At 40.4% G+C, this 25621-nt stretch overlaps 1 protein-coding gene across 1 annotated transcript in view; it reads right to left on the bottom strand.

The window, feature by feature from the left end:
• Nucleotides 1-25621, bottom strand: part of MAP2K6 (mitogen-activated protein kinase kinase 6) — a 131158-nt gene that overhangs the window by 28026 nt on the left and 77511 nt on the right. Inside the window, exon 2 of the mRNA XM_025362051.1 lies at nucleotides 8607-8673. Within this exon, the coding sequence (XP_025217836.1) occupies nucleotides 8607-8673 (67 nt within the window). The remainder of the gene's footprint in view (nucleotides 1-8606; nucleotides 8674-25621) is intronic.

Raw genomic sequence — 25621 nt, 5'->3', positions numbered from 1 at the left:
ATACTTAAAGTTTTTTATACTAACTTAAAACTGGGGACTGAGAGAGAGCGGAAAAAAACAACACAAAACAAAATACACACACACCCCCCACAAACAGCAGTGATGTGTTTCTATATCTTGTGTTTCTGAGCAGGGAATTTTTCTTCAGAAAAGGTTTCTGGAAGAATCAAATTTCTAAAATGGTACTTCCTCTTTCTCAAGATTTCCAAAGCTGTTTTTCCTTAGTTGTCACAATTTGCTTGTACTAATTTGTAATGGCACTTTGAAATAAAGGCAAATATGACTTTAAACATGTGACTAATATAAACAACAAAAATCCTTTGCAATTATTCAACACGCTGATTTTTTTTTTTTTTTGAGACAGAATCTCACCCTGTCACCCAGGCTGGAGTGCAGTGGCGCGATCTTGGCTCACTGCAACCCCCGCCTACTGGGTTCAAGCAATTCTCCTGCCTCAGCCTCCCAAGCAGCTGGGATTACAGGCACCCACCACCACGCCCAGCTAATCGTTGTACTTGGAGTAGAAACAGGGTTTCGCCATGTTGGCCAGGCTGGTCTCAAACTCCTGACCTCAAGTGATCTTCCCGCCTCAGCCTCCCAAAGTGCTGGAATTACAGGCATCAGCCACCACACCCAGCCATCACCTTGACTTTTTAAAAGTATGAAGCAACAGAAAGGTCACTAATTATTTGGGGCTGCGACTGTTTTTGCCATCCAATGAGGTTATCAAAAACGAGTTCTTCCAAGTCTAATATTCTTATATTTTATATATATAGCAGGGCTCAGCAAATTACAGTCTGTGGTCCAGCTAAGAATGACTTTTCCAAATTTAAATGCTTGTAAAAAACCAAAAAATAAACAACATCATCCTCTGTGGCCCACGTAGCCTAAAATATTTACTATCTGGCCTTTTACAAACAAAACAAAACAAAACAAAACAAACAAAAAAAGTTTGCTGAGCTTGGCTCTATACTAACTTTGCATTACCCCGGGACCTAATAGAAGGGTCTGGTGCCATTTTCCAGATTAAGAAAAATGAAACCCAGAAAAGCTGGGTGATTTTCTGAAGCCATACGGTCATCCGCAGAGCTGAAAATAAAACTCAAGTCACCTGAATCTCAGCCTTGACTTAAGGAGGAGAAAAAGGAAGAAGAGAAGGAAATATAAAAAACTGGGCTAAGAGCTTTTTTACCTGCTCTCATGATTCCCATCGAGGCAGATTGAATACAAGGAACTTGCTCCCAATGCCCAGGCCTCCTCTAATGAAAATAATCAATTCGCCTGTGCCGCAGGCCCTTGGGCTCATCAAGTGGGCCAAAAATATCAAATGATGGGGCCAAGACTGACAAATCAGATTGGATTAGTTGACATTGTGCTCTGTCCAGGGCTGGGCATATTAGTTTGCCAGGGGCATTGCGATTCTGCAGGAAGTTTATACTGTGGGTGGATGTTCTCTGTCACTTATTCAATATTTTAGTCCTCTGGGGAAAAAACCAAGCTTATTACAAAAATTCTTCCCCTGGAAGACCAAAGGTCTTCCAAAGGTCACCTAGTATTCATTTCTTATATGAACAACCAGCTTCGGTTTAGTACGATAGTTATTCATCTAGAATTTTACATGAGGAATCAGTTCACTGGTTATTATCACAATTATTATTCATTTATTCAGAAATATTTATTGAGCATCTATTTGGGCAAGAGACTGTGTGAGCCATTTACATAAAATAGCTTCCTTAATTTTTACAACTCTCAGAGGTAGTATTAATAGAGGTGTTATTACCTCTAGTGAAATAGAATAGGGTATGAATTGAAATCGAGGTATTAATACCTCTTTCAGCAATTAATATTGAAAGTGACTAAATAATTCAAGAACACTCAGGCTGGGAGCAGTGGCTCACACCTGTAATCCCAGCACTCTGGGAGGCTGAGGCGGGTGGATCATGAGGTCAGGAGTTCGAGACCAGCCTGGCTAACATAGTGAAACCCCATCTCTACTAAAAATACAAACTTAGCTGGGCATGGTGGCAGGTGCCTGTAGTCCAAGCTACTTGGGAGACTGAGGCAGGAGAATTGCTTGAACCCGAGAGGCAGAGGCTGTGGTGAGCCACGATCACACCACTGCACTCCAGCCTGGGCAACAGAGCGAGACTCTGTCTCAAAAGAAAAAAGAACTCTTAGAGAGACAATGAGATTAGAACCCAGAGCTGCACCATGATGGCTTCTGATGCACAGTGCGCTGTAAAGGATACTACCTCTCATTTCACTAGCCATAAACTGTTTGCTCACAGCCTCTACCAGTCTGCTGTGTGGCTAAGAGCACATTACTGAGAGTCAGAGATTCCTGAGCTTATATGCCAGTTCTTCCACTGAGAAGCTGTGCAATAATGCTCGCTTGGAGCTACCTTTCATCGAGCAATTGCAATGCACCAGGCACTACACGAGACACTCATATGGATTATGACATCTAATCCTCAAGACAGCAACATCACTGTTATTCCTGGGTTTTGTTTGTCTGTTTTTTAAGATGGAATCTCACTCTGTCATCTAGGCTGGAGTGCAATGGCATAATCTTGGCTCACTGCAACCTCCACCTCCTGGGTTCAAGTGATTCTCCTGCCTCAGTCTCCCAAGAAACTGGGACTACAGGCGCCCGCCGCCACGCCCGGCTAATGTTTTGGTATTTTTAGAAGGGGAAACTAAGGCTTAGCGCAGTTAGGTATTTTGCCTAAGGTATTCAACTAGTGAAGTTTAGATCCCAAATTTAAACCTAAGTGTTCTGGCTCCAGACCCTGAACTCTTACCCATGAAGCTATGCTCAACAGTTTGGAGCAATGCACCTGACCGTTGCACCGTTCTGTTTGTTCACATGTCAAATGAGAGTAACAAACACTGCTTCTGAGTTTCTTGTGGTGGTTAAATGAAACAATATGAACTAGCATCACACTGATTTAGAATTGGTCACTATCAATTAAGGGAAGGGACAGCCCACATTGGCATCAGTAGCTCAGAGAAAGAGCTCAAACAGAGGGGCCACACACGTGGAACTCGGGAGAATGGAGCTTTGTCAAGGCCTATTTATTTTTGTGAAGCGCAGCAGAAGGAGGCAGGGTATGAATGGGAAGAAATCACCAAGCCAGCCTTCAAAAATCGCCAAGAAAAACACAAAATGTGGAAGCTACTTCTTTAGGAGTACAAATTTAAGCCTCGGCATTAAAGTCATAACAAGGAGACTCTTTGAGCTACGGTGGTATACTCTACAATAATGAAGTGATACTTTTTGCTTCACAAAGTGAAACAGATAAGTATATTCACAGCATATCCTATTAATACCATACGAGGGAAAAACAAAATATAAACTGCTTTTATCCTTGTTTATACCAAGAAAGCATTTATGGTAGCCTTCCAAAATTCATAAAATTAACATATACTTTATGCTATAATGTAAACTAATATAAAAGGTAAAGAATAAAAATTGTAAGGGGAAGGGATATAAGACTGCTGGCAGGTTGATATACGAATAAATCCCAAAGGAAATAGTAAAAATAAAAGCAGAAAGCAATAAAATTGAAAATAGGAAAATAAAACAAAGCCGGTTCTTCAAAAGAAAAAAAAAATCAGTAAAGTTGATAAACCTCAAGCAAAACTGACAAATTTAACAAGAGAAGACACAAATTATCAGTATCAGGGAAGAAAAATAAAAAAAAGGTGTCACAACAGATTGTACATCCATTTAAAGGATAGGCAGAAAACACTGTGAACAGTTTTACTCTCATAAATGTGACAACTTCGAAGAAATAGACCAACTCCTCAAAACTACATACTACCAAAACTCAGCCATAATGAAACAGATAATCTGAATAGTCCTGTAACTATTAAAGAAATTGGGATTGTGATTAAAAAGTCCCAGGGGAAGAAAAAAAAAAAATCCAGGCTCATTTTCTTTCATTGGAGAATTTTAGCAAACATTCAAAGACGAATTAGCACCAATTTTATACAGTGTCTACCAAAAAATAGAAGCAATACTTACCAATTCATTTTTATTAGTATTACCTTAATTCTAAAACTAGAAAATAATAGCACAAGAGAAATAATAAATAAACCATCACAGACCAACATCTCCCAAAAGCCTAGAAACAAAAATCCTCAACAAAATTTTAGCAAATCGAATCCAACAATGCACAAAAATATATACACCATAACTAACTGGGATTCATTTGGGGTATGCAAGGCTAGCTCAGTACATAAAAATGAATCAACATAATCTACATATCAACAGATCAAAGAAGAAAAATCTTATGATCATATCAATTGGTGCAGAGAAAGCATTCAACAAAATTCAATACCCATTCATAATAAAAGTTCTCAGGCAGGGCATGTTGGCTCGTGCCTGTAATCCTGGCACTTTGGGAGGGCCAAGGCAGGCAAATTGCTTACCCACGAGTTCGGACCAGCCCCTAGACAACACGGTGAAACCCCATCTCTACAAAATACAAAAATAAACTAGCCCATTGTGGTGGCATTTATCTGTAGTTCCAGCTACTTCGGAGGCTGACATGGGAGGATCACTTGAGCCAGGGGAGGCTGAGACTGCAGTGAGCCATGAGCACACCACTGCACTCCAGCCTGGGTGACAGAGTGAGACCCTGTCTCAAAAAACAAAAACAAACAATCAAAAAAAACCTCTCAGTATACTGAGAGATTTTATATAGCTGGGAACCTTTTCAACCTCATAAGTAACATCTACAAAAAATCTACAGTTAGCTTCATACTTACTAGTGACAGACTAAATGCTTTCCCTCTAAGATGAGGAACAAACCAGTTTGCCTGCTCTCATCAACCTTATTAACATAGGACTGGACATTCTTGTCACTTCAATAAGGCAACAAAATGCAAGTAAAAATCAAAGTAAAGATTGGAAAAGAAGAAATAAAACTGTCTCCGTTTACAGATGCCATGATTGTCTACATGGAAAACCCTAAGGATTCGATGAAAAGCTTCTAGAACTAATAAGCGATTTTAGTACAGTCACAGAATAGAAGATCAATTGCAGAATCCACAGAATACAAAATCAATACAGAAAAGATCTATTGCATTTCTATACACTGACAATGAACAAGTAAAAACCTAGCTCACAAATCAAATTCCGCTTAAAATTTGCTCCAAAAAAACACTTAGGTATAAATTTCAACAAAGTCTAATATAGAGGAATTGTATTATAAAAATACTGATGGAATAAAATTTTTAAAGTTGAAGAAATATACCATGTTTGCAGATTAGAAGAACCAAGGTAGTAAAAATGTCAATTCGCCCTAAATTGATCTATAGGTTAAACACAATTCCTACTAAAATCTCAGTAAGTTTCTCTGTGGACATAGACAAGCTTATTCTAAAACTTATATGAAAAGAGAAAGACCTTTAGAATAGTCAACATAATTCTGAAAGGGAACAGAGTGAAGGAGTCATGTTTCCCTGTTATGACTTACTATGCAGCTGTGGTAATCAAGACAGTGTGATACTGGCAAAGGGACAGACACATAAATCAGTGGAACAGAATAGAGAACACAGAAATAACTTCAAACAAATATGCCCAATTGACATTTGACAAAGGAGCAGAAGCAATTCAATGGAGGAGGGATAGCCTTTTCAACAAATGGTTCTAGAATAATTGGTAACCCACTGGCCAAAAAAATAAAGCTCAACCTAAACTCATACCTTGACCAAAAATTAACTCAAAATGGACCATGGGCTTAAATGCAAAATGCAACACTACAAAACTTCTAGACAGATCTAGGACTACGCAAAATGTTCTTAGACTTATGATCAAAAGCATGATCTATAAAAGTAATAATTGATAAGTTGAGCTTCATCAAAATTAAAAACTTTTGCTCTGTGAAAGACCCTTCTAAAATCATAAAAAGACAAATTACAAACTGTGAAAAATATTTTCCTATCATGTATCGGACAAAGTCCTTGTGTCCAGAATATACAAATAACTCTCAAAAGTAAACAATAAAAAGAATCTAATTAGACAATGGGCAAAAGATATGCACAGACATTTCACCAAAAATATGTAGATGGAAAATAAACACCTAAAAACATATTCTACATTATTAGCCACTAGAGAAATTGCAAATTAAAACTACATATAGGCCGGGCACGGTGGCTCACGCCTGTAATCCCAGCACTCTGGGAGGCCGAGGCCGGTGGATCATCTAAGGTCAGGAGTTCCAGACCAGCAGACCAGCCTGGCCAATATGGTGAAACCCTGTCTCTACTAAAAAAAAAAAAAAAAAAAAAAAAATTAGCTGGGCATGGTGGCAGGCGCCTGTAATCCCAGCTGCTGGGGAGGCTGAGGCAGGAGAATCACCTGAACCTAGGGGCAGAGGTTGCAGTGAGCCGAGATCACGCCACTGCACTCCAGCCTGGGCAACAAGAGAGAAACTCCATTTCAACAACAACAACAAAAACTACATACATATCACTACACATCAGAATGGCTAAACTGCAAAATACTGACAGTACCAATTGCTGGCAGAGATCCAGAAAAACTGGATTATTCAGACATTATTGGTGAGAACATAAAATGGTACATTTACTCTGGCCAACAGTTCAGCAGTTCTTTCAAAACTAAAGATGGGCTTACCATGTAGCCCAGCAATTACACTATTGGGCTTATACCCCAGAGAAATGAAGACTTATTTTCATGCAGGAACCTATGCATAAATGCTCATAACAGCTTTATTCCTAGTAGCCAAAAATGGAAAACTTCCCATATCTTCTTCAAAGGCTAAGGTGTTGAACAAACTATGGTACGACCATACCATAGATGGGTACTTAGCAATAAAATGGAACAAACTGTCAATACATGCAATTACTTAAATGAACCTCAATAAAATTATGTTGAACAAAAAAATCTCAAAAAGAGATGCATGATTTCATTTACATAATAATCATGAAATAACAAAATGGCAAAGGAGAACAGATTAGTGGTTGCCAGGGATTAAGGACAGAGATGGGGGGAAGAGGTGGGTGTGACTATAAGAGGGTAACATAAAGAGTCTTGTAATGTTGCTGTAGTGAAGTATCTTGATTATAATAGTATTTATGCAATACTTATACATGTGATAAACTTTATAGAGCTACACATGCGCACACACACACACAAATGAATACTCGCATAGCTGGCAAAATTAAGTTCTATGATTTGCACTACTGCCACTTTCTTGATCTTGATAATGTACTATGGTTGTGCAAGATGTTAACGTGAGATGGGGGGAGTTTGGCATGGCTTGGGGAAAGGGATATATGGGACTTCCCTGTACATTTCTTTGCAACCTCCTTTTAATCTACAATTACTTCAAAATAAAAAGTTTTAAAAGTATATCCCATAAATTCCTATACAGGTAGTAAAAGTAGGCCACATATTTGACTCTAAGCTCTTGAGAAATCAATCAGAGAGGAAACAATAGTAATTACACAGTTCACAGGTCTACAAGGAAAAAACAATTGCTCAGAGAGACCAAAATAAAGAAAAAAAAGAGGAAAAAAAATATTGATAGTAAGTATGAGAAGATGGATCTTCCTCCTGCAGATTCCAATGAAAGGAACATTCTATCTTGAGTTTAGACCCTTGAGCTAGAGTCCAGAACCCTGAAGAGTAGCCGTCAACTCTACTTTGTCCTTAAAAATTCTCCAGTGGAAAGTTTCTGTATGCTGCTTCATGCAATGCAAGGACCAACGGCTTTAACAAAGTCTTAACAGCAGACAGGATCCCATTTCAAAGCACATTCCAACACTAGGGGGTGCACTTCCTGATAGTAGATCACAGCTAACATCAAAACGTATTACAAAGGGAGGCACTTTTGTAGACGTGAGCAAAAGCCTTACCAACTCACTTTTCCATTAGGATGCCCTCTCTTTGCCCTTGCCCTGTCTCTCTAACACCTCTATTGTGATTCGTTTCCTTGGAGTTTCGATTCCTCTCATGCAGATGCCTTGGTAGGGAAGTACCTTTCCTGCCACCAGATTAAAAAAAAAACAAGAAGGAGGTTCACAGAGAGGATGTCATTTACACGATGTCCTTCACTAGGACTTGAGCTGACTTAGGGATTTAGGCCAAAACCTCAGCTAATAAAAAAATGTTCCTTTACCTCATTCTTCCTTCTGTTTATATGGGACAGAATTTAAGTGTCAGGATGTGGGTCCTCACCAAATACCATCTTTCCATCTCAACCCAAGTTTTATAGTAGTGGCTTTCACAGGGATTTTCCTGTTTGCTCCAATCTACAGGGAAAAGGCAAGGAAGTCCACATCCAGGGGCCTTTCTGGCCTTACATAGAGCCCCATCTGCCAAATATATGTGACATTCAATTCTTACTCAACCAATAACTTAAGACATTGAGTTCAAAACACTTAAGACACTGAGTTCAATATAACTGACTGATAAGATATGATTATTTCAGGTCTCAGAACAGTGAGCAAATGGCTTCCCCCCCTTAAAGGGCTCTTCTAAAGTCAAGGCATTGCTCACCAGTCCAAAAATAAACCCCCAGGAGAAACCTGAAAGTACAAGGATTTGGATTCAGATGATGATCTCGCCAACTTACGTGGAACTGGTCTGAGGTTGTTCAAATGCTTCTTTTGGAATTTTAAGGCCAGGGTTTCGCTTCTTGCCTATGGGGAAAGACGTAAGGAAAACGTTAAGGATTAAATCATAGCAAGATAGCAGAGAAAGAGACTGCAGCAAAGGAAAGAGCTGACCTGCGCAAGCAGCTCTCACATCTCCATTCAAAGCACCACTTCCTGCCCAGGAAGTTCGTGAGTGTTAAGAACCCAAGCACCAGGTAGAACAGAGCTTCCCAAATACAGACTGTGGTCATGAATGAGGTTTTTTCATCAGTCCAGGGGGCAAACATCAGGATGAGAGTGCCAACTCTCTTTTCCTAGGAAGATCTGCCCTTTCTGCCCACTGAGTGTGTCACTGCAACTTCTTTTTGAGACAGAGTCTCACTTTGTCACCAGGCTGGAGTGCAGTGGCACGATCTCCACTCACTGCAACTTCTGCCTCCTGGATTCAAGCAATTCCCCTGCCTCAGTCTCCTGAGGAGCTGGGATTACAGGCATGCACCACCATGCCCGGCTAATTTTTGTATTTTTAGTAGAGACAGGGGTTTCTCCATGTTGGCCAGGCTGGTCTCAAACTCCTGACCTCAGGTGATCCACTGACCTTGGCCTCCCAAAGTGCTGGGATTACAGGCATGTGCCACCACACTCAGCCTATGAGCCACCATGCCTGGCCTTGGCTTTTTTTTTTTTTTTCTTTTACACTATAATGGTGATGGCAGACACTTGGTTATAGCTTTTTTTTTCTTTTTAGTGTTAGTAAAGGGCAGTCACCCTTATCTCAGTATCCCCCTATTTTCTAAATCGATCTGTTAACAACTACAAGAGTTAGCAATGGAAGTAGAATAAAAAATGTTTTTCCACTGTTCTGCCCCCCACTTTTCCCAACCACCTGCTGTAATTTGAAAAACTTAAGAGAAGGATAGAGTAATACTTATTTACATTTGCCCTGTTCTGTAAAGGATTAAGATAACAGATGAGCTTATGCAAGGAGGTTATAACTTCTTCTTGGGCCAGATGGAAAGGTAGCTTGATGTCGATCATACCTGGGCTGAAATTACAAGAGAATTTGGCTCGAATACTTCTGTTGATGAGTGAAAACGAACAGACTGAGAAATGCCGGCTCAGGAAGCAGATCAGAGCAAACAAGGGCCTGGGGTTTTCCCCATCCATGGAGATCCTGTGTCTCCCAGGGGAAACCAAGGGAGCGCTGGATAGAATGACTGGAAAGAATGCTACCTCCTGGCCGGGCACGGTGGCTCACGCCTGTAATCCCAGTACTTTGGGAGGCCAAGGCGGGCGGATCACGAGGTCAGGAGATCGAGACCATCCTGGCTAATATGGTGAAACCCCCTCTCTACTAAAAATACAATAAATTAGCCAGGCACGGTGGTGGGCGCCTGTAGACCCAGCTACTCGGGAGGCTGAGGCAGGAGAATGGCGTGAACCCAGGAGGCGGAGCTTGCATGCAGTGAGCCAAGATCGCACCACTGCACTCCAGCCTAGGTGACAGAGCAAGACTTCGTCTCAAAAAAAAAAAGAATGCTACCTCCTTTCCCACCTCTTCTCTACATTGCAGATGAGCACTCAGAGATAACACAAGCCCTGGATACGGCCCTGGATAGATCCTGAAGCTGCAAAGAAACTTAAGAAATCAATTAAAATAACCTCCTTGCAGAAAAATGACATCCAAAGACTTCAGTGACTTGCTCCACATCACAGAGGTCAGCAATGACCCAGTCAGATCAGAATCCAGGTCTCCTGACACCCAGGTGGGAGTTCTTTCTACTATCCTGCAATAGAAGACGTTTAGAGATGACTGGAGAGGGGGCGAGTGAGAAGAACACGGGATTTTGAGTTTTAAAATATCCAGCTGACATCTGCTTCTTCCATGCACCACACAACTTCTTGAATCACTTTTCATCTGACTCTGTTTTCTCAATTGTAAAATGAGGAAGTAACATCAGTACTCACCTCACTTGACTGATATGAGAATCAAAGCAGATAATATATATGAAAAAACATTAAGATACCGTAAGTAGCTCTTAATTAGACTCATTTAGGGAAACAATTAGTACTGTCTCCTCTTTTTAAAAGTCATTTAAAAAAATTCATGAAGAGAATTGGCTACATGATCATAGCCCACTACAATGTATAACGAAATTTTTTCTTTCTATTCCTTCAGAATCCAAAATCAGATCAATTCTGCCAAGTTGTATAAAGCCAGGAAAAAATATGCTTCGCAGTAATCAGCCTAGAGAAAGCCTTTTAGGAACACTTTCAGGCTTTCTCAATTCTCTCCTCATTTGGGTTTACCTATGTATTTTACACGGTTCAAAACTCACCATTCACTTTCCTGCTCTTGGAACTCAAACAGCTGTTAAGGATGTTACCAAATTGTCAGTTATTGACATCACATAGAGCTTTCCTAGGTACCAGGAACTATGCTAAGTGCTGGACCCAGTTATGAGAATCCAAATAGATAGATGGCCTAATTCCAACAATTGCCATCCATATGCCTCAGCCAAACAGACAGGAAATGTTATTTTCAAAGAGATTCTTCAGTGAGGAATGAATGACAGGTTCAACTTGTTTAGATAACTATACAGATAACTACATACAAATTCCAGTACAGGCGACAGATAATTCAGGTAATCCCAAGAGGCAACCCTACAGTCCTCTCAAAGAAAACAAACACTAAAGTAACACATAATTTGCCTATGAAAACTGGTCTCCAGTTGTCATTTAAGCAAACCAAAAGCAGAAGTTACTCTTAAATTCCTACATCTTCCTCTTATTTCTAACTCAGTTCTTATAAGGTAGATGTAAAGAGAAATAGCTATTTATTGAGAAAACCCCTTTGGAAAACCTTAATATAGCAATTAATTAGTAGCAATTCTTAACAGCAATTAACTATTAAACCATAACTTAAATCACCAAAACATCTATACAGAGAAACAATAAAAAAGAGAGAACGTTTTTGGCACAGAGAGACCAAAGGAATAAAAGACCAAAATTATAATAAAGTCTTCCAAGAGGGAGGAGAAGGCCTTTGATTCTCTCCCCAGATCACTTTTACACCCAGCTATCCCCCCAACCCCCCACATCAACATCATTCTTACCCTGAATTTACTGCCTCCTAGTTGAAATTGCCAGCCTCCTGTCTCCAGACTCTAAACCCTTGACTATATATAAGTTGGACATCTGCATATCTTAAACCTAATATTTCCAAGTATATCAGCTCCTCAGAGCAACGAGAAAAAATAGATCCAGGAGACACAAAACCTAGTTGAATTACAGTGTTAGAAAATACTCTGCCTTCACGTTAAAAAGTACATCAAATAAAATACAAATCACAAGCACACACAGCAACATTCTGCAATTCACTTACTTGCCCATCTCTGACAGAGCAGCACAATAATAGACCAGCAGAGGCGACTCTGGTGAGGTTATCGAGGCTGCAGGGAAGGCCAGCAGAGGAAAATCTAACAGAAGTCATTCTTCACTTAGCTCCAAAGACCACACTTCAGCAAGGAGAAACAGAACCGAACAGACTCCGCCCCCTCCTCAAGTTCGGATTGCAGCAAACCTCTGCAAGTTCATTGTTCCCAGGAATTTGCAGCTTCAGGAAGGGAGAAGGGAAGTGGGTCTATGTGGACACCCAGGCATGACATTAATCATTAACCAGACTTGGAGGAATAAATTTATAAATCTGGACAGTACCATGTTCTGCAGCTTTTCTATAAATGCCTCTTTCATTTCTTAAAAGAAAGAAAAACAATATGTGGTCAGTTTCCAGCTGTGTTTACTTCACAGCAATCTGTTCCCCCAGGAAGGCAGCCAACACCTGACGCTAACATTGAACACTGTTAAAAAAAAAAAAAAAAAAAAAAGGGAGGGAGCACCATGAATAATAAAGCTAAGTGGCCAACTATGTTCAACAGTCTTTGCCTTTGATATTCTAAAGCAAAGCAGAAAAGATGTCAGAAAAAAAAAAGGCTTTCTATGATGTCACATGCTAGCAACACGCCTTCTCAGAAAGAGAGAATTCTGTAGATTTCTGCAGATCGCAACAAGCCTCGACTGCTTATTGGCACAGTCTGCAAAGGGTAAGCCTCGTTGGCCTGATTGGGCATATGCAGCACTCTATTGCATCAGACCCTGTTACACCCATGCCTGTGTTCTCTGAAAATAGCGTAGTCCCACCACACATATATATTTGCAAAATTCATCTTAAACCAAAGCAAAGCTGGGTCATTATAATCCCGGCCTGGAGCAAAATGGCACTGGAAAAAAAAAAATTTAAAAAGCCTTGCCAATAGCTAGAAAATATTTACCAGGCCACAGAAATGTTCGCTAGCTTTGACTGCACCGAAAATGATGGGGTACACGAGAGGTCTTGCACACACTCTGAGAGGGTAAGCACAAAGCACTCCTCTGATGTTCCTCATTACATAAAACAGAAGATTGTGTTCCACTGCCAACCCAAACAGCATGAGAAGCCCACGCGGTCAACAGAAGGTGGCATCGTGAAGATACGCTGATGCCTAAATATTTGTTAGCTTGGCCGAGGGTTGGGGGGCATGATGGTGAGAGTTTATGATTATTGACACAGCTTCACAAAAGGATGGCAGTGTTTCCTGTGCCAAATTTATTTTAAAAATCTGTTTCCCAATATGAATGGGATTTCCAGCCAAGTAACTGGCAATCTAGAGGCCTTGGCTGCCCTCTCCTTACTACTTGCATCGAGGCTTACGTTCCAAGGGTAGTTGGCAATCAAATCAGCAGTGAAGTATCATTCAGTGTTATTAAATTGCAATCATCATATGCAAAGCAACGAACGAAGCAGGGCAGGGGAAGAGGCGTGCAGGAAGAAAGCTGGCTTTGCAACAGCAATGTAAAAGGGAACAGAGACCCTGCCATCCTCCAATCCTCCAAAACCACTGGTTCTTATATACCACTGAGATTCCAACCACTCAAGCAAATCTCTCTGGAATTACATAAAGTTTAGAGAAGAAAAGCTGAAAAGCTTTTTTTTTTTTTTTTTGAGATGGAATCTTGCTCTGTCACCCAGCCTGGAGTGTAGTGGCACAATGTCAGCTCACTGCAACCTCTGCCTCCCGGGTTCATGTGATTCTCCTGCCTCAGTCTCCTGAGTAGCTGGGATTACAGGCACCTGCCACCACGCCTGACTAATTTTTGTATTTTTAGTAGAGATGGGGTTTCACCATGTTGGTCAGGCTGGTCTTGAACTCCTGACCTCATGATCCACCTGCCTCGGCCTCCCAAAGTGCTGGGATTATAGGCGTGAGTCACCATGCCTGGCCTTTTTTTTTTTTTTTTTGAGACAGAGGCTTGCTTTGTCACCCAGGCTGGAGTGCAGTGGCATTATCTAGGCTCACTGAAACCTCCACCTTACAGGTTCAAACAATTCTCATGCCCCTCAGCCTCCCAAGTAGCTGTGACTGGGAATACAGGCATGCACCACCCCACCCACCTAATTTTTGTATTTTTAGTCGAGATGGGGTTTCGCCATGTTGACCAGGCTAATCTCAAATTTCTGACCTCAGGTTATCTGCCCGCCTTGGCCTCCCAAAGTGCTGTTGCTGGGATTACAGGTGTGAGCCACTGTGCCTGGCTGAACAGCTCATTTAAAAACCTGCAGTCAGTTTGATTTCAGAGTCAGAATGAATCTCCTAAGACCTTACCTTTGGTCATACTGTTCCTTCTACCTGGAGGGCTCTAAGCTCTCTTGCAGACAAGAACTCAACCTTCCAAATTCAAAAGCTCCCTCATAGAAGCTTCCCAGAGCTTCCTGAACACAGCCTAAGGATTACCATCCACACATTCCTGCTTTCATATTTCGGCACCTTACGCTGGGCCTGCAACACAGTATGAGCTCAAAGCAGCTGCCCTGAAACTTTGATATTTTAGCTGAAAAAATGTCCACTCTCTCTAAAATAGATCTCCAGGACCATCTTCCACTCATTTCCCGCATACCTTTTCTCACAATCCAGAATTATTTTATTTTTGTATTTATTTACTTTTGCATTTATTTATTCCTTGTTTACCTATCTTTCCCCACTAGAATATAAGTTCCATGATGGCCAACGATTTTGCCCAGTACCGGCACATCGTAAATATTTGTTGACTGAATATTTGTTATTCTTTTCTCAACTGTTTTGAACATTGGTACAGAGCTCTTCAAAAAACACACCAAATGCACAACCAAGAATGGAATGGAAATTGCACAAACCTCTGCATCAGTAAGAATCATTTCAGATCCCAGCTGTCCCACTTAGTGATGTAACGTTGAGAAGGTTTCTTATCTTAAACTAAGTTTCTACACCTGCAAACTGGAGATTATGTAAAGTCTCCCCAGGTCATTAAGAGACTCAGTTGACATGGTGTGTGTGAAGAAGCATAGCAGGGTCGGGCATAATATAGGTGCTCAATAAATACTTTCTTTTCTCCCTTCCATATTCATATTTATGCTTATATTTTTAAAATATGAGCTAAGCAGAATGTTTTCTGGATGGCATCTTATTTCTTCAAATTCCATGCTCCATTCTCCCTCTTTTGTGTTATTTATGCGAGAATTACATTTTTCAAACATCTCATCAATCTTGAATCAACCTCTCTTTGTGCCCACTGACTATGGGAACTTCTCCAGGTCTATAGAGTCAGGATTTCTGGGACGGAGTGTAGTGAGTGCTTATACTTTTAGGCTGCCTCAGTATCCATTTTTAAACCTAAGTTAAACTATCTCACATCAGAAGCAGGGCTCAGTCACTCTTGACACGGTTTCTAATACCACACTCCGCCGGAGTGGCTCCAAACCAGTGGCCAGAGATGAAACTTAGAGACATCTCTCCTGCCTAGCAGGCTGGCCTCCCTATTTTCCTGCCATTTCCTTTAAACAGACCATGCAGACATTTGCCCACAAACGTAAGGTGACCACCTGTCAGTCACACTGTGACCTCCTAGAACTAGTGCCTGCTTGCTTTAAACCCAGCAATTAAAGCTCCCCGCAGGAAACTGGATAACGCCCTGTACCCAATAAAGACATTGGCTCACTGGTCCCTTCTCTCTCTCTCTGTGTGTGTGTGTGTTTGTGTGTGTGTGGCTTCCAGGGGAGTGTGTGTGTGTGTGACTTCCAGGAGTGTGTGTGTGTGTGTGTGTGTGGCTTCCAGGTGTGTGTTTGTGTGTGTGGCTTCCAGGTGTGTGTGTGTGTGTGTGTGGCTTCCAGGCATGCTGGGTGCCATACAGAGTGTCTCAGTGCTAAAAACTCTTAAAATCTATACACAACTATATCATAGTTGTGTCACTGAAACCACACTTCCAATCCTATCCCTACGGGTGAAACTGCCCCAAAAGGACTCGTGCAGGTGGGTCCCCTGCTAATGCCCTTTTGTCCAGGTCTCTCAGCTACTGGGCAGAGTAGTTACCGGCTAAGTTGATAGAGTGAGGCTTCAGGATCCATATATTTTTTTAAGGTTCACAAGTGTCTGAGAAATCAGCCACAGTTAAGCAGCCCTTGTCTACCATGTGTCTATGTAAAGTTGTTTTTTGTTTGTTTGTTTGACTTGTTTTACCATTTCTCACTTTATGATGCCAATGTCACTTTCCTCCCAGGCTCCTGCCACTTCCCCCACAACCCACCAGTTCTTTCTGATTAGTAAGAATTAAATTCCAAGCTAGCTCCTCCCTGCGTTCTCTCTGTCTTTGAGCTGAAATTGTCAATCATTCCCCAAGGTACACATTGCAAGGGTCAAAATTTATTAGATGGCAAATTCTGCCGTCGAAGTATCAGGAGATATGAAAACCCAACTCCATAATAACAGTGACTATGTGTGGTGTACAATACAAGCATAGCACCCTGAAAGCAGGAGAGAAGCAGCAAGACAAGCAACACTAAAAAATGGTCTCACATAGGAAGTGGTATTTGAAGGGGCCCTTTGATTTTGGTAGGATTTAAGGGTACTTGAGCGTTTGTTATACTGTATGTCTTCTTTATATATATTTAAATGTTTCCAAAATCAAAAGTTTAAAAAGATAATGGGTGAGATTTTGACAATCAGGACTCGGAGAGACAATAAGGGATTCTAAGTAAATGAAGATGAGCTATCTATGTAAGGAGAAGCACTGTGGTATATTCAAAGAATTCTCAGTTTTCTACTCCAAAGTGAAAAGTGGTGGAGACAGAAACCTGGAGGAGGAGATTGGAGTCAGAGATCAAAATACTGTAACTAATCAATTTTAAATTTCAGATGTAAAAAGAGAAGTCATTTATGTTTTTCAGTAGAGGAATGTCATGCCACATCTATGCTTCAGAAAAAAAAAAAAAAAAAAAGATGTAACAAGATGAACTGACCTAATACCAGGATGTTTTGAAACTGTGCTACACACACACTCACACATAAACCCACATAATCTTAAGCCTTGATTATGCCTCCAGGTCCTTGCTCCTATTTTCCCCAGAATGTTGTTATTACCTATTTTCCCCAGTCAACTTCGACACTCAGCTCAAGCATGTTTTTCTCCAGGAAGCCTTCTATGAAAGTCCCCAATACAATAAATACCTTTCCTCTGTGTTGCCACAGTACCCTGAACCTTCCTATACTGATTAAGTGAACCCATCTGTTCATCCATGTCTTCCACTAAAAACGCAAGCCCTTCGAAGTCAGGGTCCATGTCTTCCTACCTAGGGTACAGAGTTTAAGCACTAGACCCAAAAATAAGAGGTAGAGATCACAGCAATCTGGCTCACAAGTAAGCTGCTTGAATTTTGCAGAGGCAAAATCTATAGGCTCTGGTCACTTACTGCATAAGAGGAACAAAGGAACAGAAGCTAAGTAGTAGTAATAGTAATAGAAGTATTGCTACTAGTAGTAGTAGTGGTAGTAAAAATGATGCTCGTCATCTGGCTTTTCCACCCCCATATGAAGTTAAGTGAAAGAGGAAAGTCAGGTCAGTGTGGGTGGCCAGTTGGGAAAGGGCAAATCATGAGTTCCATTTCAGATGTATTAAGTATAAGATGCCGGAGGGACGCATGGCAGAATTCAAGCAGGCAAATGGAGCTTAAGAGAGGGACAGGAGGAAATGTGTAGATCTGGGAATAACAAACAAAGAAGTAGAAAGTTGCCTGAGACAGACGGAAACAAGAAGAAGGAAAGAAGGTGGCCGGGTGCGGTGGCTCACACCTGTAATCCCAGCACTTTGGGAGGCCAAGGTGGGCAGATAACTTCAGATCAGGAGTTCGAGACCAGCCTGGCCAACATGGTGAAACCCCATCTCTACTAAAAGTACAAAAAATTAGCCAGGCGTGGGGCGCACACCTGTAATCCCAGCTACTCTGGAGGCTGAGGCAGGAGAATCACTGGAACCCAGGAGGCAGAGGTTGCTGTAAGCCGAGATCATGCCACTGCACTCCAGTCTGGGAGACAGAGTGAGACTCCCTCTCAAAAAAAAAAAGAAGGGAAGGCAGCCAGCCAAACTAAGAACATTTTGAAGAATTGGTGAAGGACACAAAGAATTACACTCCTGTCAAAGGAGGATGAGCCAGGCTGTCCACCCGCTAATTGGGAAATTCTCTTCCCATTTGAAGAGAATAAAAGTGCTCAAATGGGTTTTCTTAGAGCTTCATGTGATTAAAGCTTAAAAAAAAAGAAAACCTAGTAGACCTTTTATGTCACGTTAACAATTTGGTATTGACTAATATATTACTAAAAGAACCTAAAAGCAAATCACAGCCAATGCCCTGAGTTATGTTCTAGGCCCAGGGAGAAGGCAGGAGGCAGGAGGCAGGCAGTGGGGAACCCCTACTGTCTGTGTTCATCTCCTTCTGCATTTATGGGCGGCTTCACTCATTAGCATTGATCGAAAGGAAATGTAGTCCTAAGGGTGTTAAAACATCATTTTAAAATAACAATGTGGCAACGGGTTGCAAAGAAATTTAGTGGCGTGCTCCAGCTTTTCAAAATACACACTGGGTTTGGTTAGGTTTTAAAAAATAAGTATTTATTTTTTTAGAGATAATACCAAAATGTTTATGAGTGAAATGATATTCTAGAATTTGCTTCAAAAAAAAGGCAGGGTGCGTGATGGAGATACAGATAAAATAAGATTGGCTATGAGTTGGTCACTGTCAAAACTGAGTGCTAGATACCTGGCAGTATTACAGTCTACTTTTGAATATGATTGAAATTTATCAAACTAACCAGGCGCAGTAGCTCGAGCTTGTAATTCCAGTACTTTGGGAGGCTGAGGAGAGTGGATCACCTGAGGTCAGGAGTTTGAGACCAGCCTGCCCAACATGGTGAAACCCCGTCTCTACTAAAAATACAAAAATTAGCTGGGCGTGTTGGTGGGCACCTGTAGTCCCAGCTACTTGGGAGGCTGAGGCAGGAGAATCGCTTGAACCTGGGAGGTGGAAGCAGTGAGCCGAGATCTCCACACTGCACTCCAGCTTGGACGACAAGAGCGAAACCCCATCTCAAAAAAAAAGAAAAAAAAAAGAAATTTACCAATATATAAAGATGTTCTTAAATAGTAACAGAATCACAGAAAATTCTGTTTTAATAGTTAAAAGAGTGGCATAGTGAATAAGAGGGGTGAATTTTGTGTGTGTGTGTATGTGTGTGTGTATGTAAGTAATGGATTCTTTTTTTCCTTTGGTCCAAGATCACAATTTTGGGGTTTTGTTTTGTTTTGTTTTTTGGTTTTTGGTTTTTTTTCTAGACAGAGTTTCACTCTTATTATCCAGGCTGGAGTGCAATGGCGTGATCTTGGCTCACCGCAACCTCCACCTCCCAGGTTCAAGCGATTCTCCTGTCTCAGCCTCCCGAGTAGCTGGGATTACAGACGTGCGCCACCATGCCCAGCAGATTTGGTATTTTTAGTAGAAACAGGGTTTCACCATGTTGTCCAGGCTGGTCTTGAACTCCTGACCTCAGGTGATCCACCCTCCTCAGCCTCCCAAAGTGCTGGGATTATAGGCGTGAGCCACCGCGCCCGGCCCACAATTTTAATAGCACTCTGATCACCTCCCTTTTAACCAAAGGAAACTCCAAGGTAGTAACTTTAATTCAACCAGCTGCTTGAAGACTAAAGGGTAATACAAAAAACGAAGGAAAGTTCTTCATTTGCAATCCCCCCAACTAGAATGCTATCAGTACAGGGTCTATTCTGCCTCTCACCCAGCTCCATCTGATTTCTTTGGAGCCGCATTCTATCCCCATGCCACTGGCCCTTGTTGGAGTGCACCTTAGTACACCTTACGAAGAGGCCTCTGGAATGCATGTCCCTGAGGATGCTTTGCATTATCTCACGTAATGTTCTCTTATAAAGACTCAGGGGGAAAAAAAAATGTGTATCAGTAACAGAAAGAATTGGCTTCTGCATAATTGATCAATTCCTGCCTAGAGCAAATGAGACTGATGTTTTCTTCCTTGGGTTAATGGTTAAAAAGCTTACAGCTAAACTAGGAATTATATTCATATTCATTTCTGAGTCACTGTTTTTTTACTTCGTTTCTGTCTTACCTATTCTTTTAATAACATTTTATTATAGGACATTTTAAATGCAGGCATACACTGCGTAATGATGTTTAGGTCAACTATCACCTGGTGACATAGTAGCCGTCATAATGTCATAGCGCAATTCATTACACACGTTTGTAGTGCTAGTGGTGTAAACAAATCCATTGCACTACCAGTTATATAAAAGTACAGCACACATAATGATGTACAGTACATAATATTTGATAATGATAATGACTATGTTACCGATTTATATATTTACTATATTATACTTTTTACTGTTATTTTAGAGTGTACTCTTTCTACTTTTTTTTTTTTTAGGTTAACTGTAAAACAGCCTCAGGCAGTGTCTTCAGCAGGTATTCCAGGAGAAGGCACCGTTACCATAGGAGATGACAGTTCCAGGCATGTTATTATCCCTGAAGACCTGGGACAGAATGTGGAGGTGGAAGACAGTGATATTGATGATTCTGACCCTGTGTAGGCCAAGGCTGATAGCTGTATTTGTGTCTCGGTTCTTCAAAAAGTTTAAAAGTAAAAATTAAAATAATTTTAATCTAGAAAAAGCTTAGAGAATAACGATGTAAAAAAAGAAAATATTTTTGCACAGCTATACGTTTGTGTTTTAAGCTAAGTGTTATTTATTACAAAAGAGCCAGAAGTTTTTTTTAAAAAAGTACAAAGTTTAGGAAGTTAAAAAGTTACAATAAGCTAAGGTTCATTTATTGTTGAAGAAAGAAAAATATATGTATAAACTCAGTGTAGCCTAAGCTTACAGTGTTTATAATGTCTACAGTCCATAGTATGAGGCCTTCACATTCACTCACCACTCCTTCACTGACTCACCCAGAGCAACCTCCAGTCCTGGAAGCTCCATTCATGGTAAGTGCCCTACACAGGTGAACCATTTTTTATATTTTATACCATATTTTACTATACCCATTCTATGTTGATATACACAAATATTGGCCATTTTGTTACAAGAGCCTACAGTTTTCAGCACAGTCACACGCTGTCCTGGTTTGTATCCTGGGAGCAACAGGCCATATTATATAGCCTAGGTGTGTAGTAGGCTATGCCATTGAGGTTTATGGAAGTTCATTCGATGATATTCACACAATGACAAAATCACCTAATAATGTTTCTCAGAACTTATCCCCATCATTAAGCAACAAATCACTGCATATGAGAAAATAAACAAAAGAGTTATAATCAACCCCTATATATCCATTTCCCCAACTTCAACAATATTGATTCATGGACATTTTGTTTAGTCTGTATCCCACCCTCTTTCCCAGACATCAAATTATTTCATCTATATGCTCTACCAAATATCCCTAAAAGAAACTGAAACTGTTGAAAAAACAGTAACTGTAATTGCATTATCGCACTTCAACAATTTCTTAATATCTGCTCCGTGTTCAAAATTCTAATTGTCTCACAAAAATCTCAAATACTTTAAATTACTGTATGTTTGAATCAAGAGCAAAATTAGGGCCATGTCTCATAAGCAGTTAAGTTTCTTAGTTTCCTTTTAATCAAGGGGCTCTCCCTTCATTTTGTTTTTTCTTTTCTATTTTTTTTTTTTTAAAGACAGAGTCTCACTTTGTCATCCAGCCTGGAGTGCAGTGGCACGACCTCGGCTCACAGCAACTTCTGCCTCCTGGGTACAAGTGATTTTTGTGCCTCAGCCTCCCGAGTAGCTGAGATTACACCATGCCCAGCTACTTTTTGTATTTTTAGTAGAGACGAGGTTTTACCATGTTGGCCAGGCTGGTCTCAAACTCTCGACCTCAGGTGATCTGCCCGCCTCGGCCTCCCAACGTGCTGGGATTACAGGCATGAGCCACTGCACCCGACCTCCCTCCATTTCTTTTTGCCTCTCCCTTTCCTCTCCTCCTGCAACTTCATGCAATTATTTTGTTGAAGAAATGCAGGCCATGTGTCCTGTAGTTTTTTTCCACTGGATTCTGCTGCTCTTATCCCTTATTATTGACTCACACATCCCTCTGTTGGTTAGAAATTGATCAGATTCAACTTGATCAGATTCTTTGGCAAGACTACTTTGCAGGTGGCCTCACTTACTTTTAATTTACGCTAGATTGCTTAATTTTATGCAACCTAGCAAGCTAACTTAAACTCTTAATGAAAAAAGGAAAAATGAATAAATATAAATGAATAATCCCTCAGCAACACTTGGTAATTAACATTTTCATCTCTATCGATTTGATAGGCACAAGGGTACAAGGGATGCCTCATTTTGAATCACATTTTTAAAATATTTAATGAAGATGAGTATATATACACTATATATTATATATAACATAGATTTTTATATATTATATATTATATTATATATATTTTATATATCATATATTATATATTTTATATATCATATATTATATAGTATATATTATATATCATATATTATATAGTATATATTATATATCATATATTATATATTTATATATATTTTATATATGATATATGATATATCTTTTATTTTATATATATATATATTTTTTTTTTCTTGAGATGGAGTCTCACTGTCATCCAGGCTGGACTGCAATGGCACAATCTCAGCTCATTGTAACCTCTGCCTCCTGGGTTCAAGAAATTCTCCTTCCTCAGCCTCCTGAGTAGCTGGGACTACGGATGTACACCACCATACCCGGCTTATTTTTGTATTTTTAGTAGAGATGGGGTTTCTCCATGTTGGCCAGGCTGCTCTCAAACTCCTGACCTCAGGTGATCCGCCCGCCTCGGTGTCCCAAAGTGCTGGGATTGCAGGCGTGAGGCACTGCATCCAGCTGCAGCTGAGTATTTTTTAGATATCCACTGGCACTTGTATTCATTTTTCTGTGAACTCCCTGTTCAAGTCATCTGCTCATTTTTATAATAGGTTATTATTGTTGTTGTTTCCTTTGTAAAAGAAGGCATTGCCCCTTTTGTAGTTAAGTGTTGCAACACACACACACACACACACACACAAACACATATGCTGTTTTTTTTTCCTTTTTGGTTATATAAAATTTTAAATTTTTACATTCTTTTGTGTTCTCTGCATTTTCGTAAGGTAAAAACATTCTCTCTGCTTCCCCAATGGCTAGACAGTTCTTCCAATATCAGCTGTTAATCTGTCTACTTATTTCCAAATGAATTGTATACAACTTTTTAATATTTAAACCTCTTATATAGTTCTTTTGTATAAGTTCATTGGCTGACGTGTCCAAAAAATATGTGAAATACTCATGTGGACATCTTCATTTGATCCTTACTTTAAGAGAACTCTTGCTCGCTTTTCACAATTTAAAAAAAATTTTGCCGGCTTTGGATTCAGTTGAACAGATCAACTGAATGATTTTTCTCATGTTGAGGAGGTATATCACTATTTACATTTTACTGAGTGGGGTAGGCTGAGGATGGTTCCCAATGCCCATAACCTAATCCATGCAACCTATGAATATTATCATGATTTTTTTTTTTTTTTGCAGATGTGATTAAATTAAGGATTTTGAAATGAGATTATCCTAAATTATCCAGGTGATTCTTAAATGCAATCAGAAGTGTCCTTACACAGAGGGGCAGAGGAAGAGTAGACACAGGCAGAGAGGAGGAGGAGAGGCAAAGGCTGAGTCAGAGACTTCGGTGATGCAGCTGCAATCTAAGGAATGCCAAAGGCCAGCAGCCACCACAGGCATGGATTCTCTCCCAGAGCCTCTGGAGGGAGCCTGACACGCCAACACCTTCACTGTAGACTTCTGGCCTCCAGATGTCAGAGAAAAAATTTCTGGTGTTTTAATAGGACAGAATACAGAGCCCAGAAATAAGGCTGCACACCTACAACTACTGACCTTCCACAAAGCGGACAAAAACAAACACTGGGGAAAGGACCCCCTATCCAATCAAAGGTGCTGGAATAACTAGCTAGCTATATGCAGAAGGTTGAAACTGGATCCCTTCCTTATACTATACACAAAAACAACTCCAGAGGGATTAAAGATTTAAATGTAAAACCCAAAACTATAAAAACCCTGGAAGACAACCTAGGCAATTCCATTCAGCCATAGGAATGGGCAAAGATTTCATAATGAAGATGCCAAAAGCAACTGCAATAAAAGCAAAAATCGACAAATGGGATCTACTTAAACTAAAGAGCATCTGCACAGCTATAGAAATTATGAATAAACAGACAACCTACAGAATGGGAAAAAATTTTTTGCAAACTATGCATCTGACAGAGGTCTCATATCCAGCATCTATAAGGAACTAAACACATTTACAAGAAAAAAGCAAACAGCCCCATTAAAAAGTAGGCAAAGGACACAAACAGACACTTTTCAAAAGAAGATACACGGTGGCCAACAAGCCTGTGAAAAAAAGCTCATCACTGATCATTACAGAATGCAAATCAAAACCACAGTGAAATAACATCTCAGGCCAGTCCAAAAGGCTGTTATTCAAAAGTGAATAATAATAATAATAACAACAGATGCCAGCAAGGTTGCAGAGAAAAAGGAACACTTATACATTGTTGGTGGGAGTGTAAATTAGTTCAACCATTGTGGAAAGCAGTGTGGCAATTCCTCAAAGAGCTGAAAACAGAACTACCATTTGACCCAGCAATGGCATTACTGGGTCTATATCCAGAGGAATAGAAATCATTCTACCATAAAGACACACACATGTATATGTTGATTGCAGCACTGTTCACAGTAGCAGAGACATGGAATCAATCCAAATGCCTGTCAATGATAGACTGGATAAGAAAACGTGGGCCGGGCACGGTGGCTCACACCTGTAATCCCAGCACTTTGGGAAGCTGAGGCGGGCAGAATAGTTGAGGTCAGGAGTTCGAGACCAACTAGGGCAATATGGTGAAACCCCGTCTCTACTAAAAATACAAAAATTAGCCAGGCATCGTTGCAGTGAGCCGAGATCGTGCCATTGCACTCCAGCCTGGGCGATAGAGTGAGACTCCCTCAAAAAAAGAAAGAGAGAGAGAGAGAGAGAGAGAGAGAGGAAGGAAGGAATAAAGGAAAGGAAAGAAAGGAAAGGAAAGGAAAGGAAAGGAAAGAAAAGAAAAGAAAAGAAAAGAAAAGAAAAGAAAAGAAAAGAAAAGAAAAGAGGGAAGGAGGGAGGGAAAGAAGGAAGGAAGGAAGGAAGGAAGGAAGGAAGGAAGGAAGGAAGGAAGGATGNGGAGGGAAGGAAGGAAGGAAGGAAGGAAGGAAGGAAGGAAGGAAGGAAGGAAGGAAGGAAGGAAGGAAGGAAAAAAGACAATGTGGTACATATACACCATGAAATGCTATGTAGCCATAAAAAAGAACGAGATCACATCCTTTGCAGGAATATGGGTGGAGCTGGAGGATATTATCTTTAGCAAACTAATACAGGAAGAGAAAACCAGATATCTTATGTTCTCACTTATATAAATGAGAACTAAATGATGAGAACACACG

This window comes from Theropithecus gelada, chromosome 16, assembly GCF_003255815.1.
Source record: "Theropithecus gelada isolate Dixy chromosome 16, Tgel_1.0, whole genome shotgun sequence".
NCBI lineage: Eukaryota > Metazoa > Chordata > Mammalia > Primates > Cercopithecidae > Theropithecus > Theropithecus gelada.
Note: the sequence above shows the minus strand (reverse complement) of the source record. Positions and strands in the feature narration are given on the sequence as shown.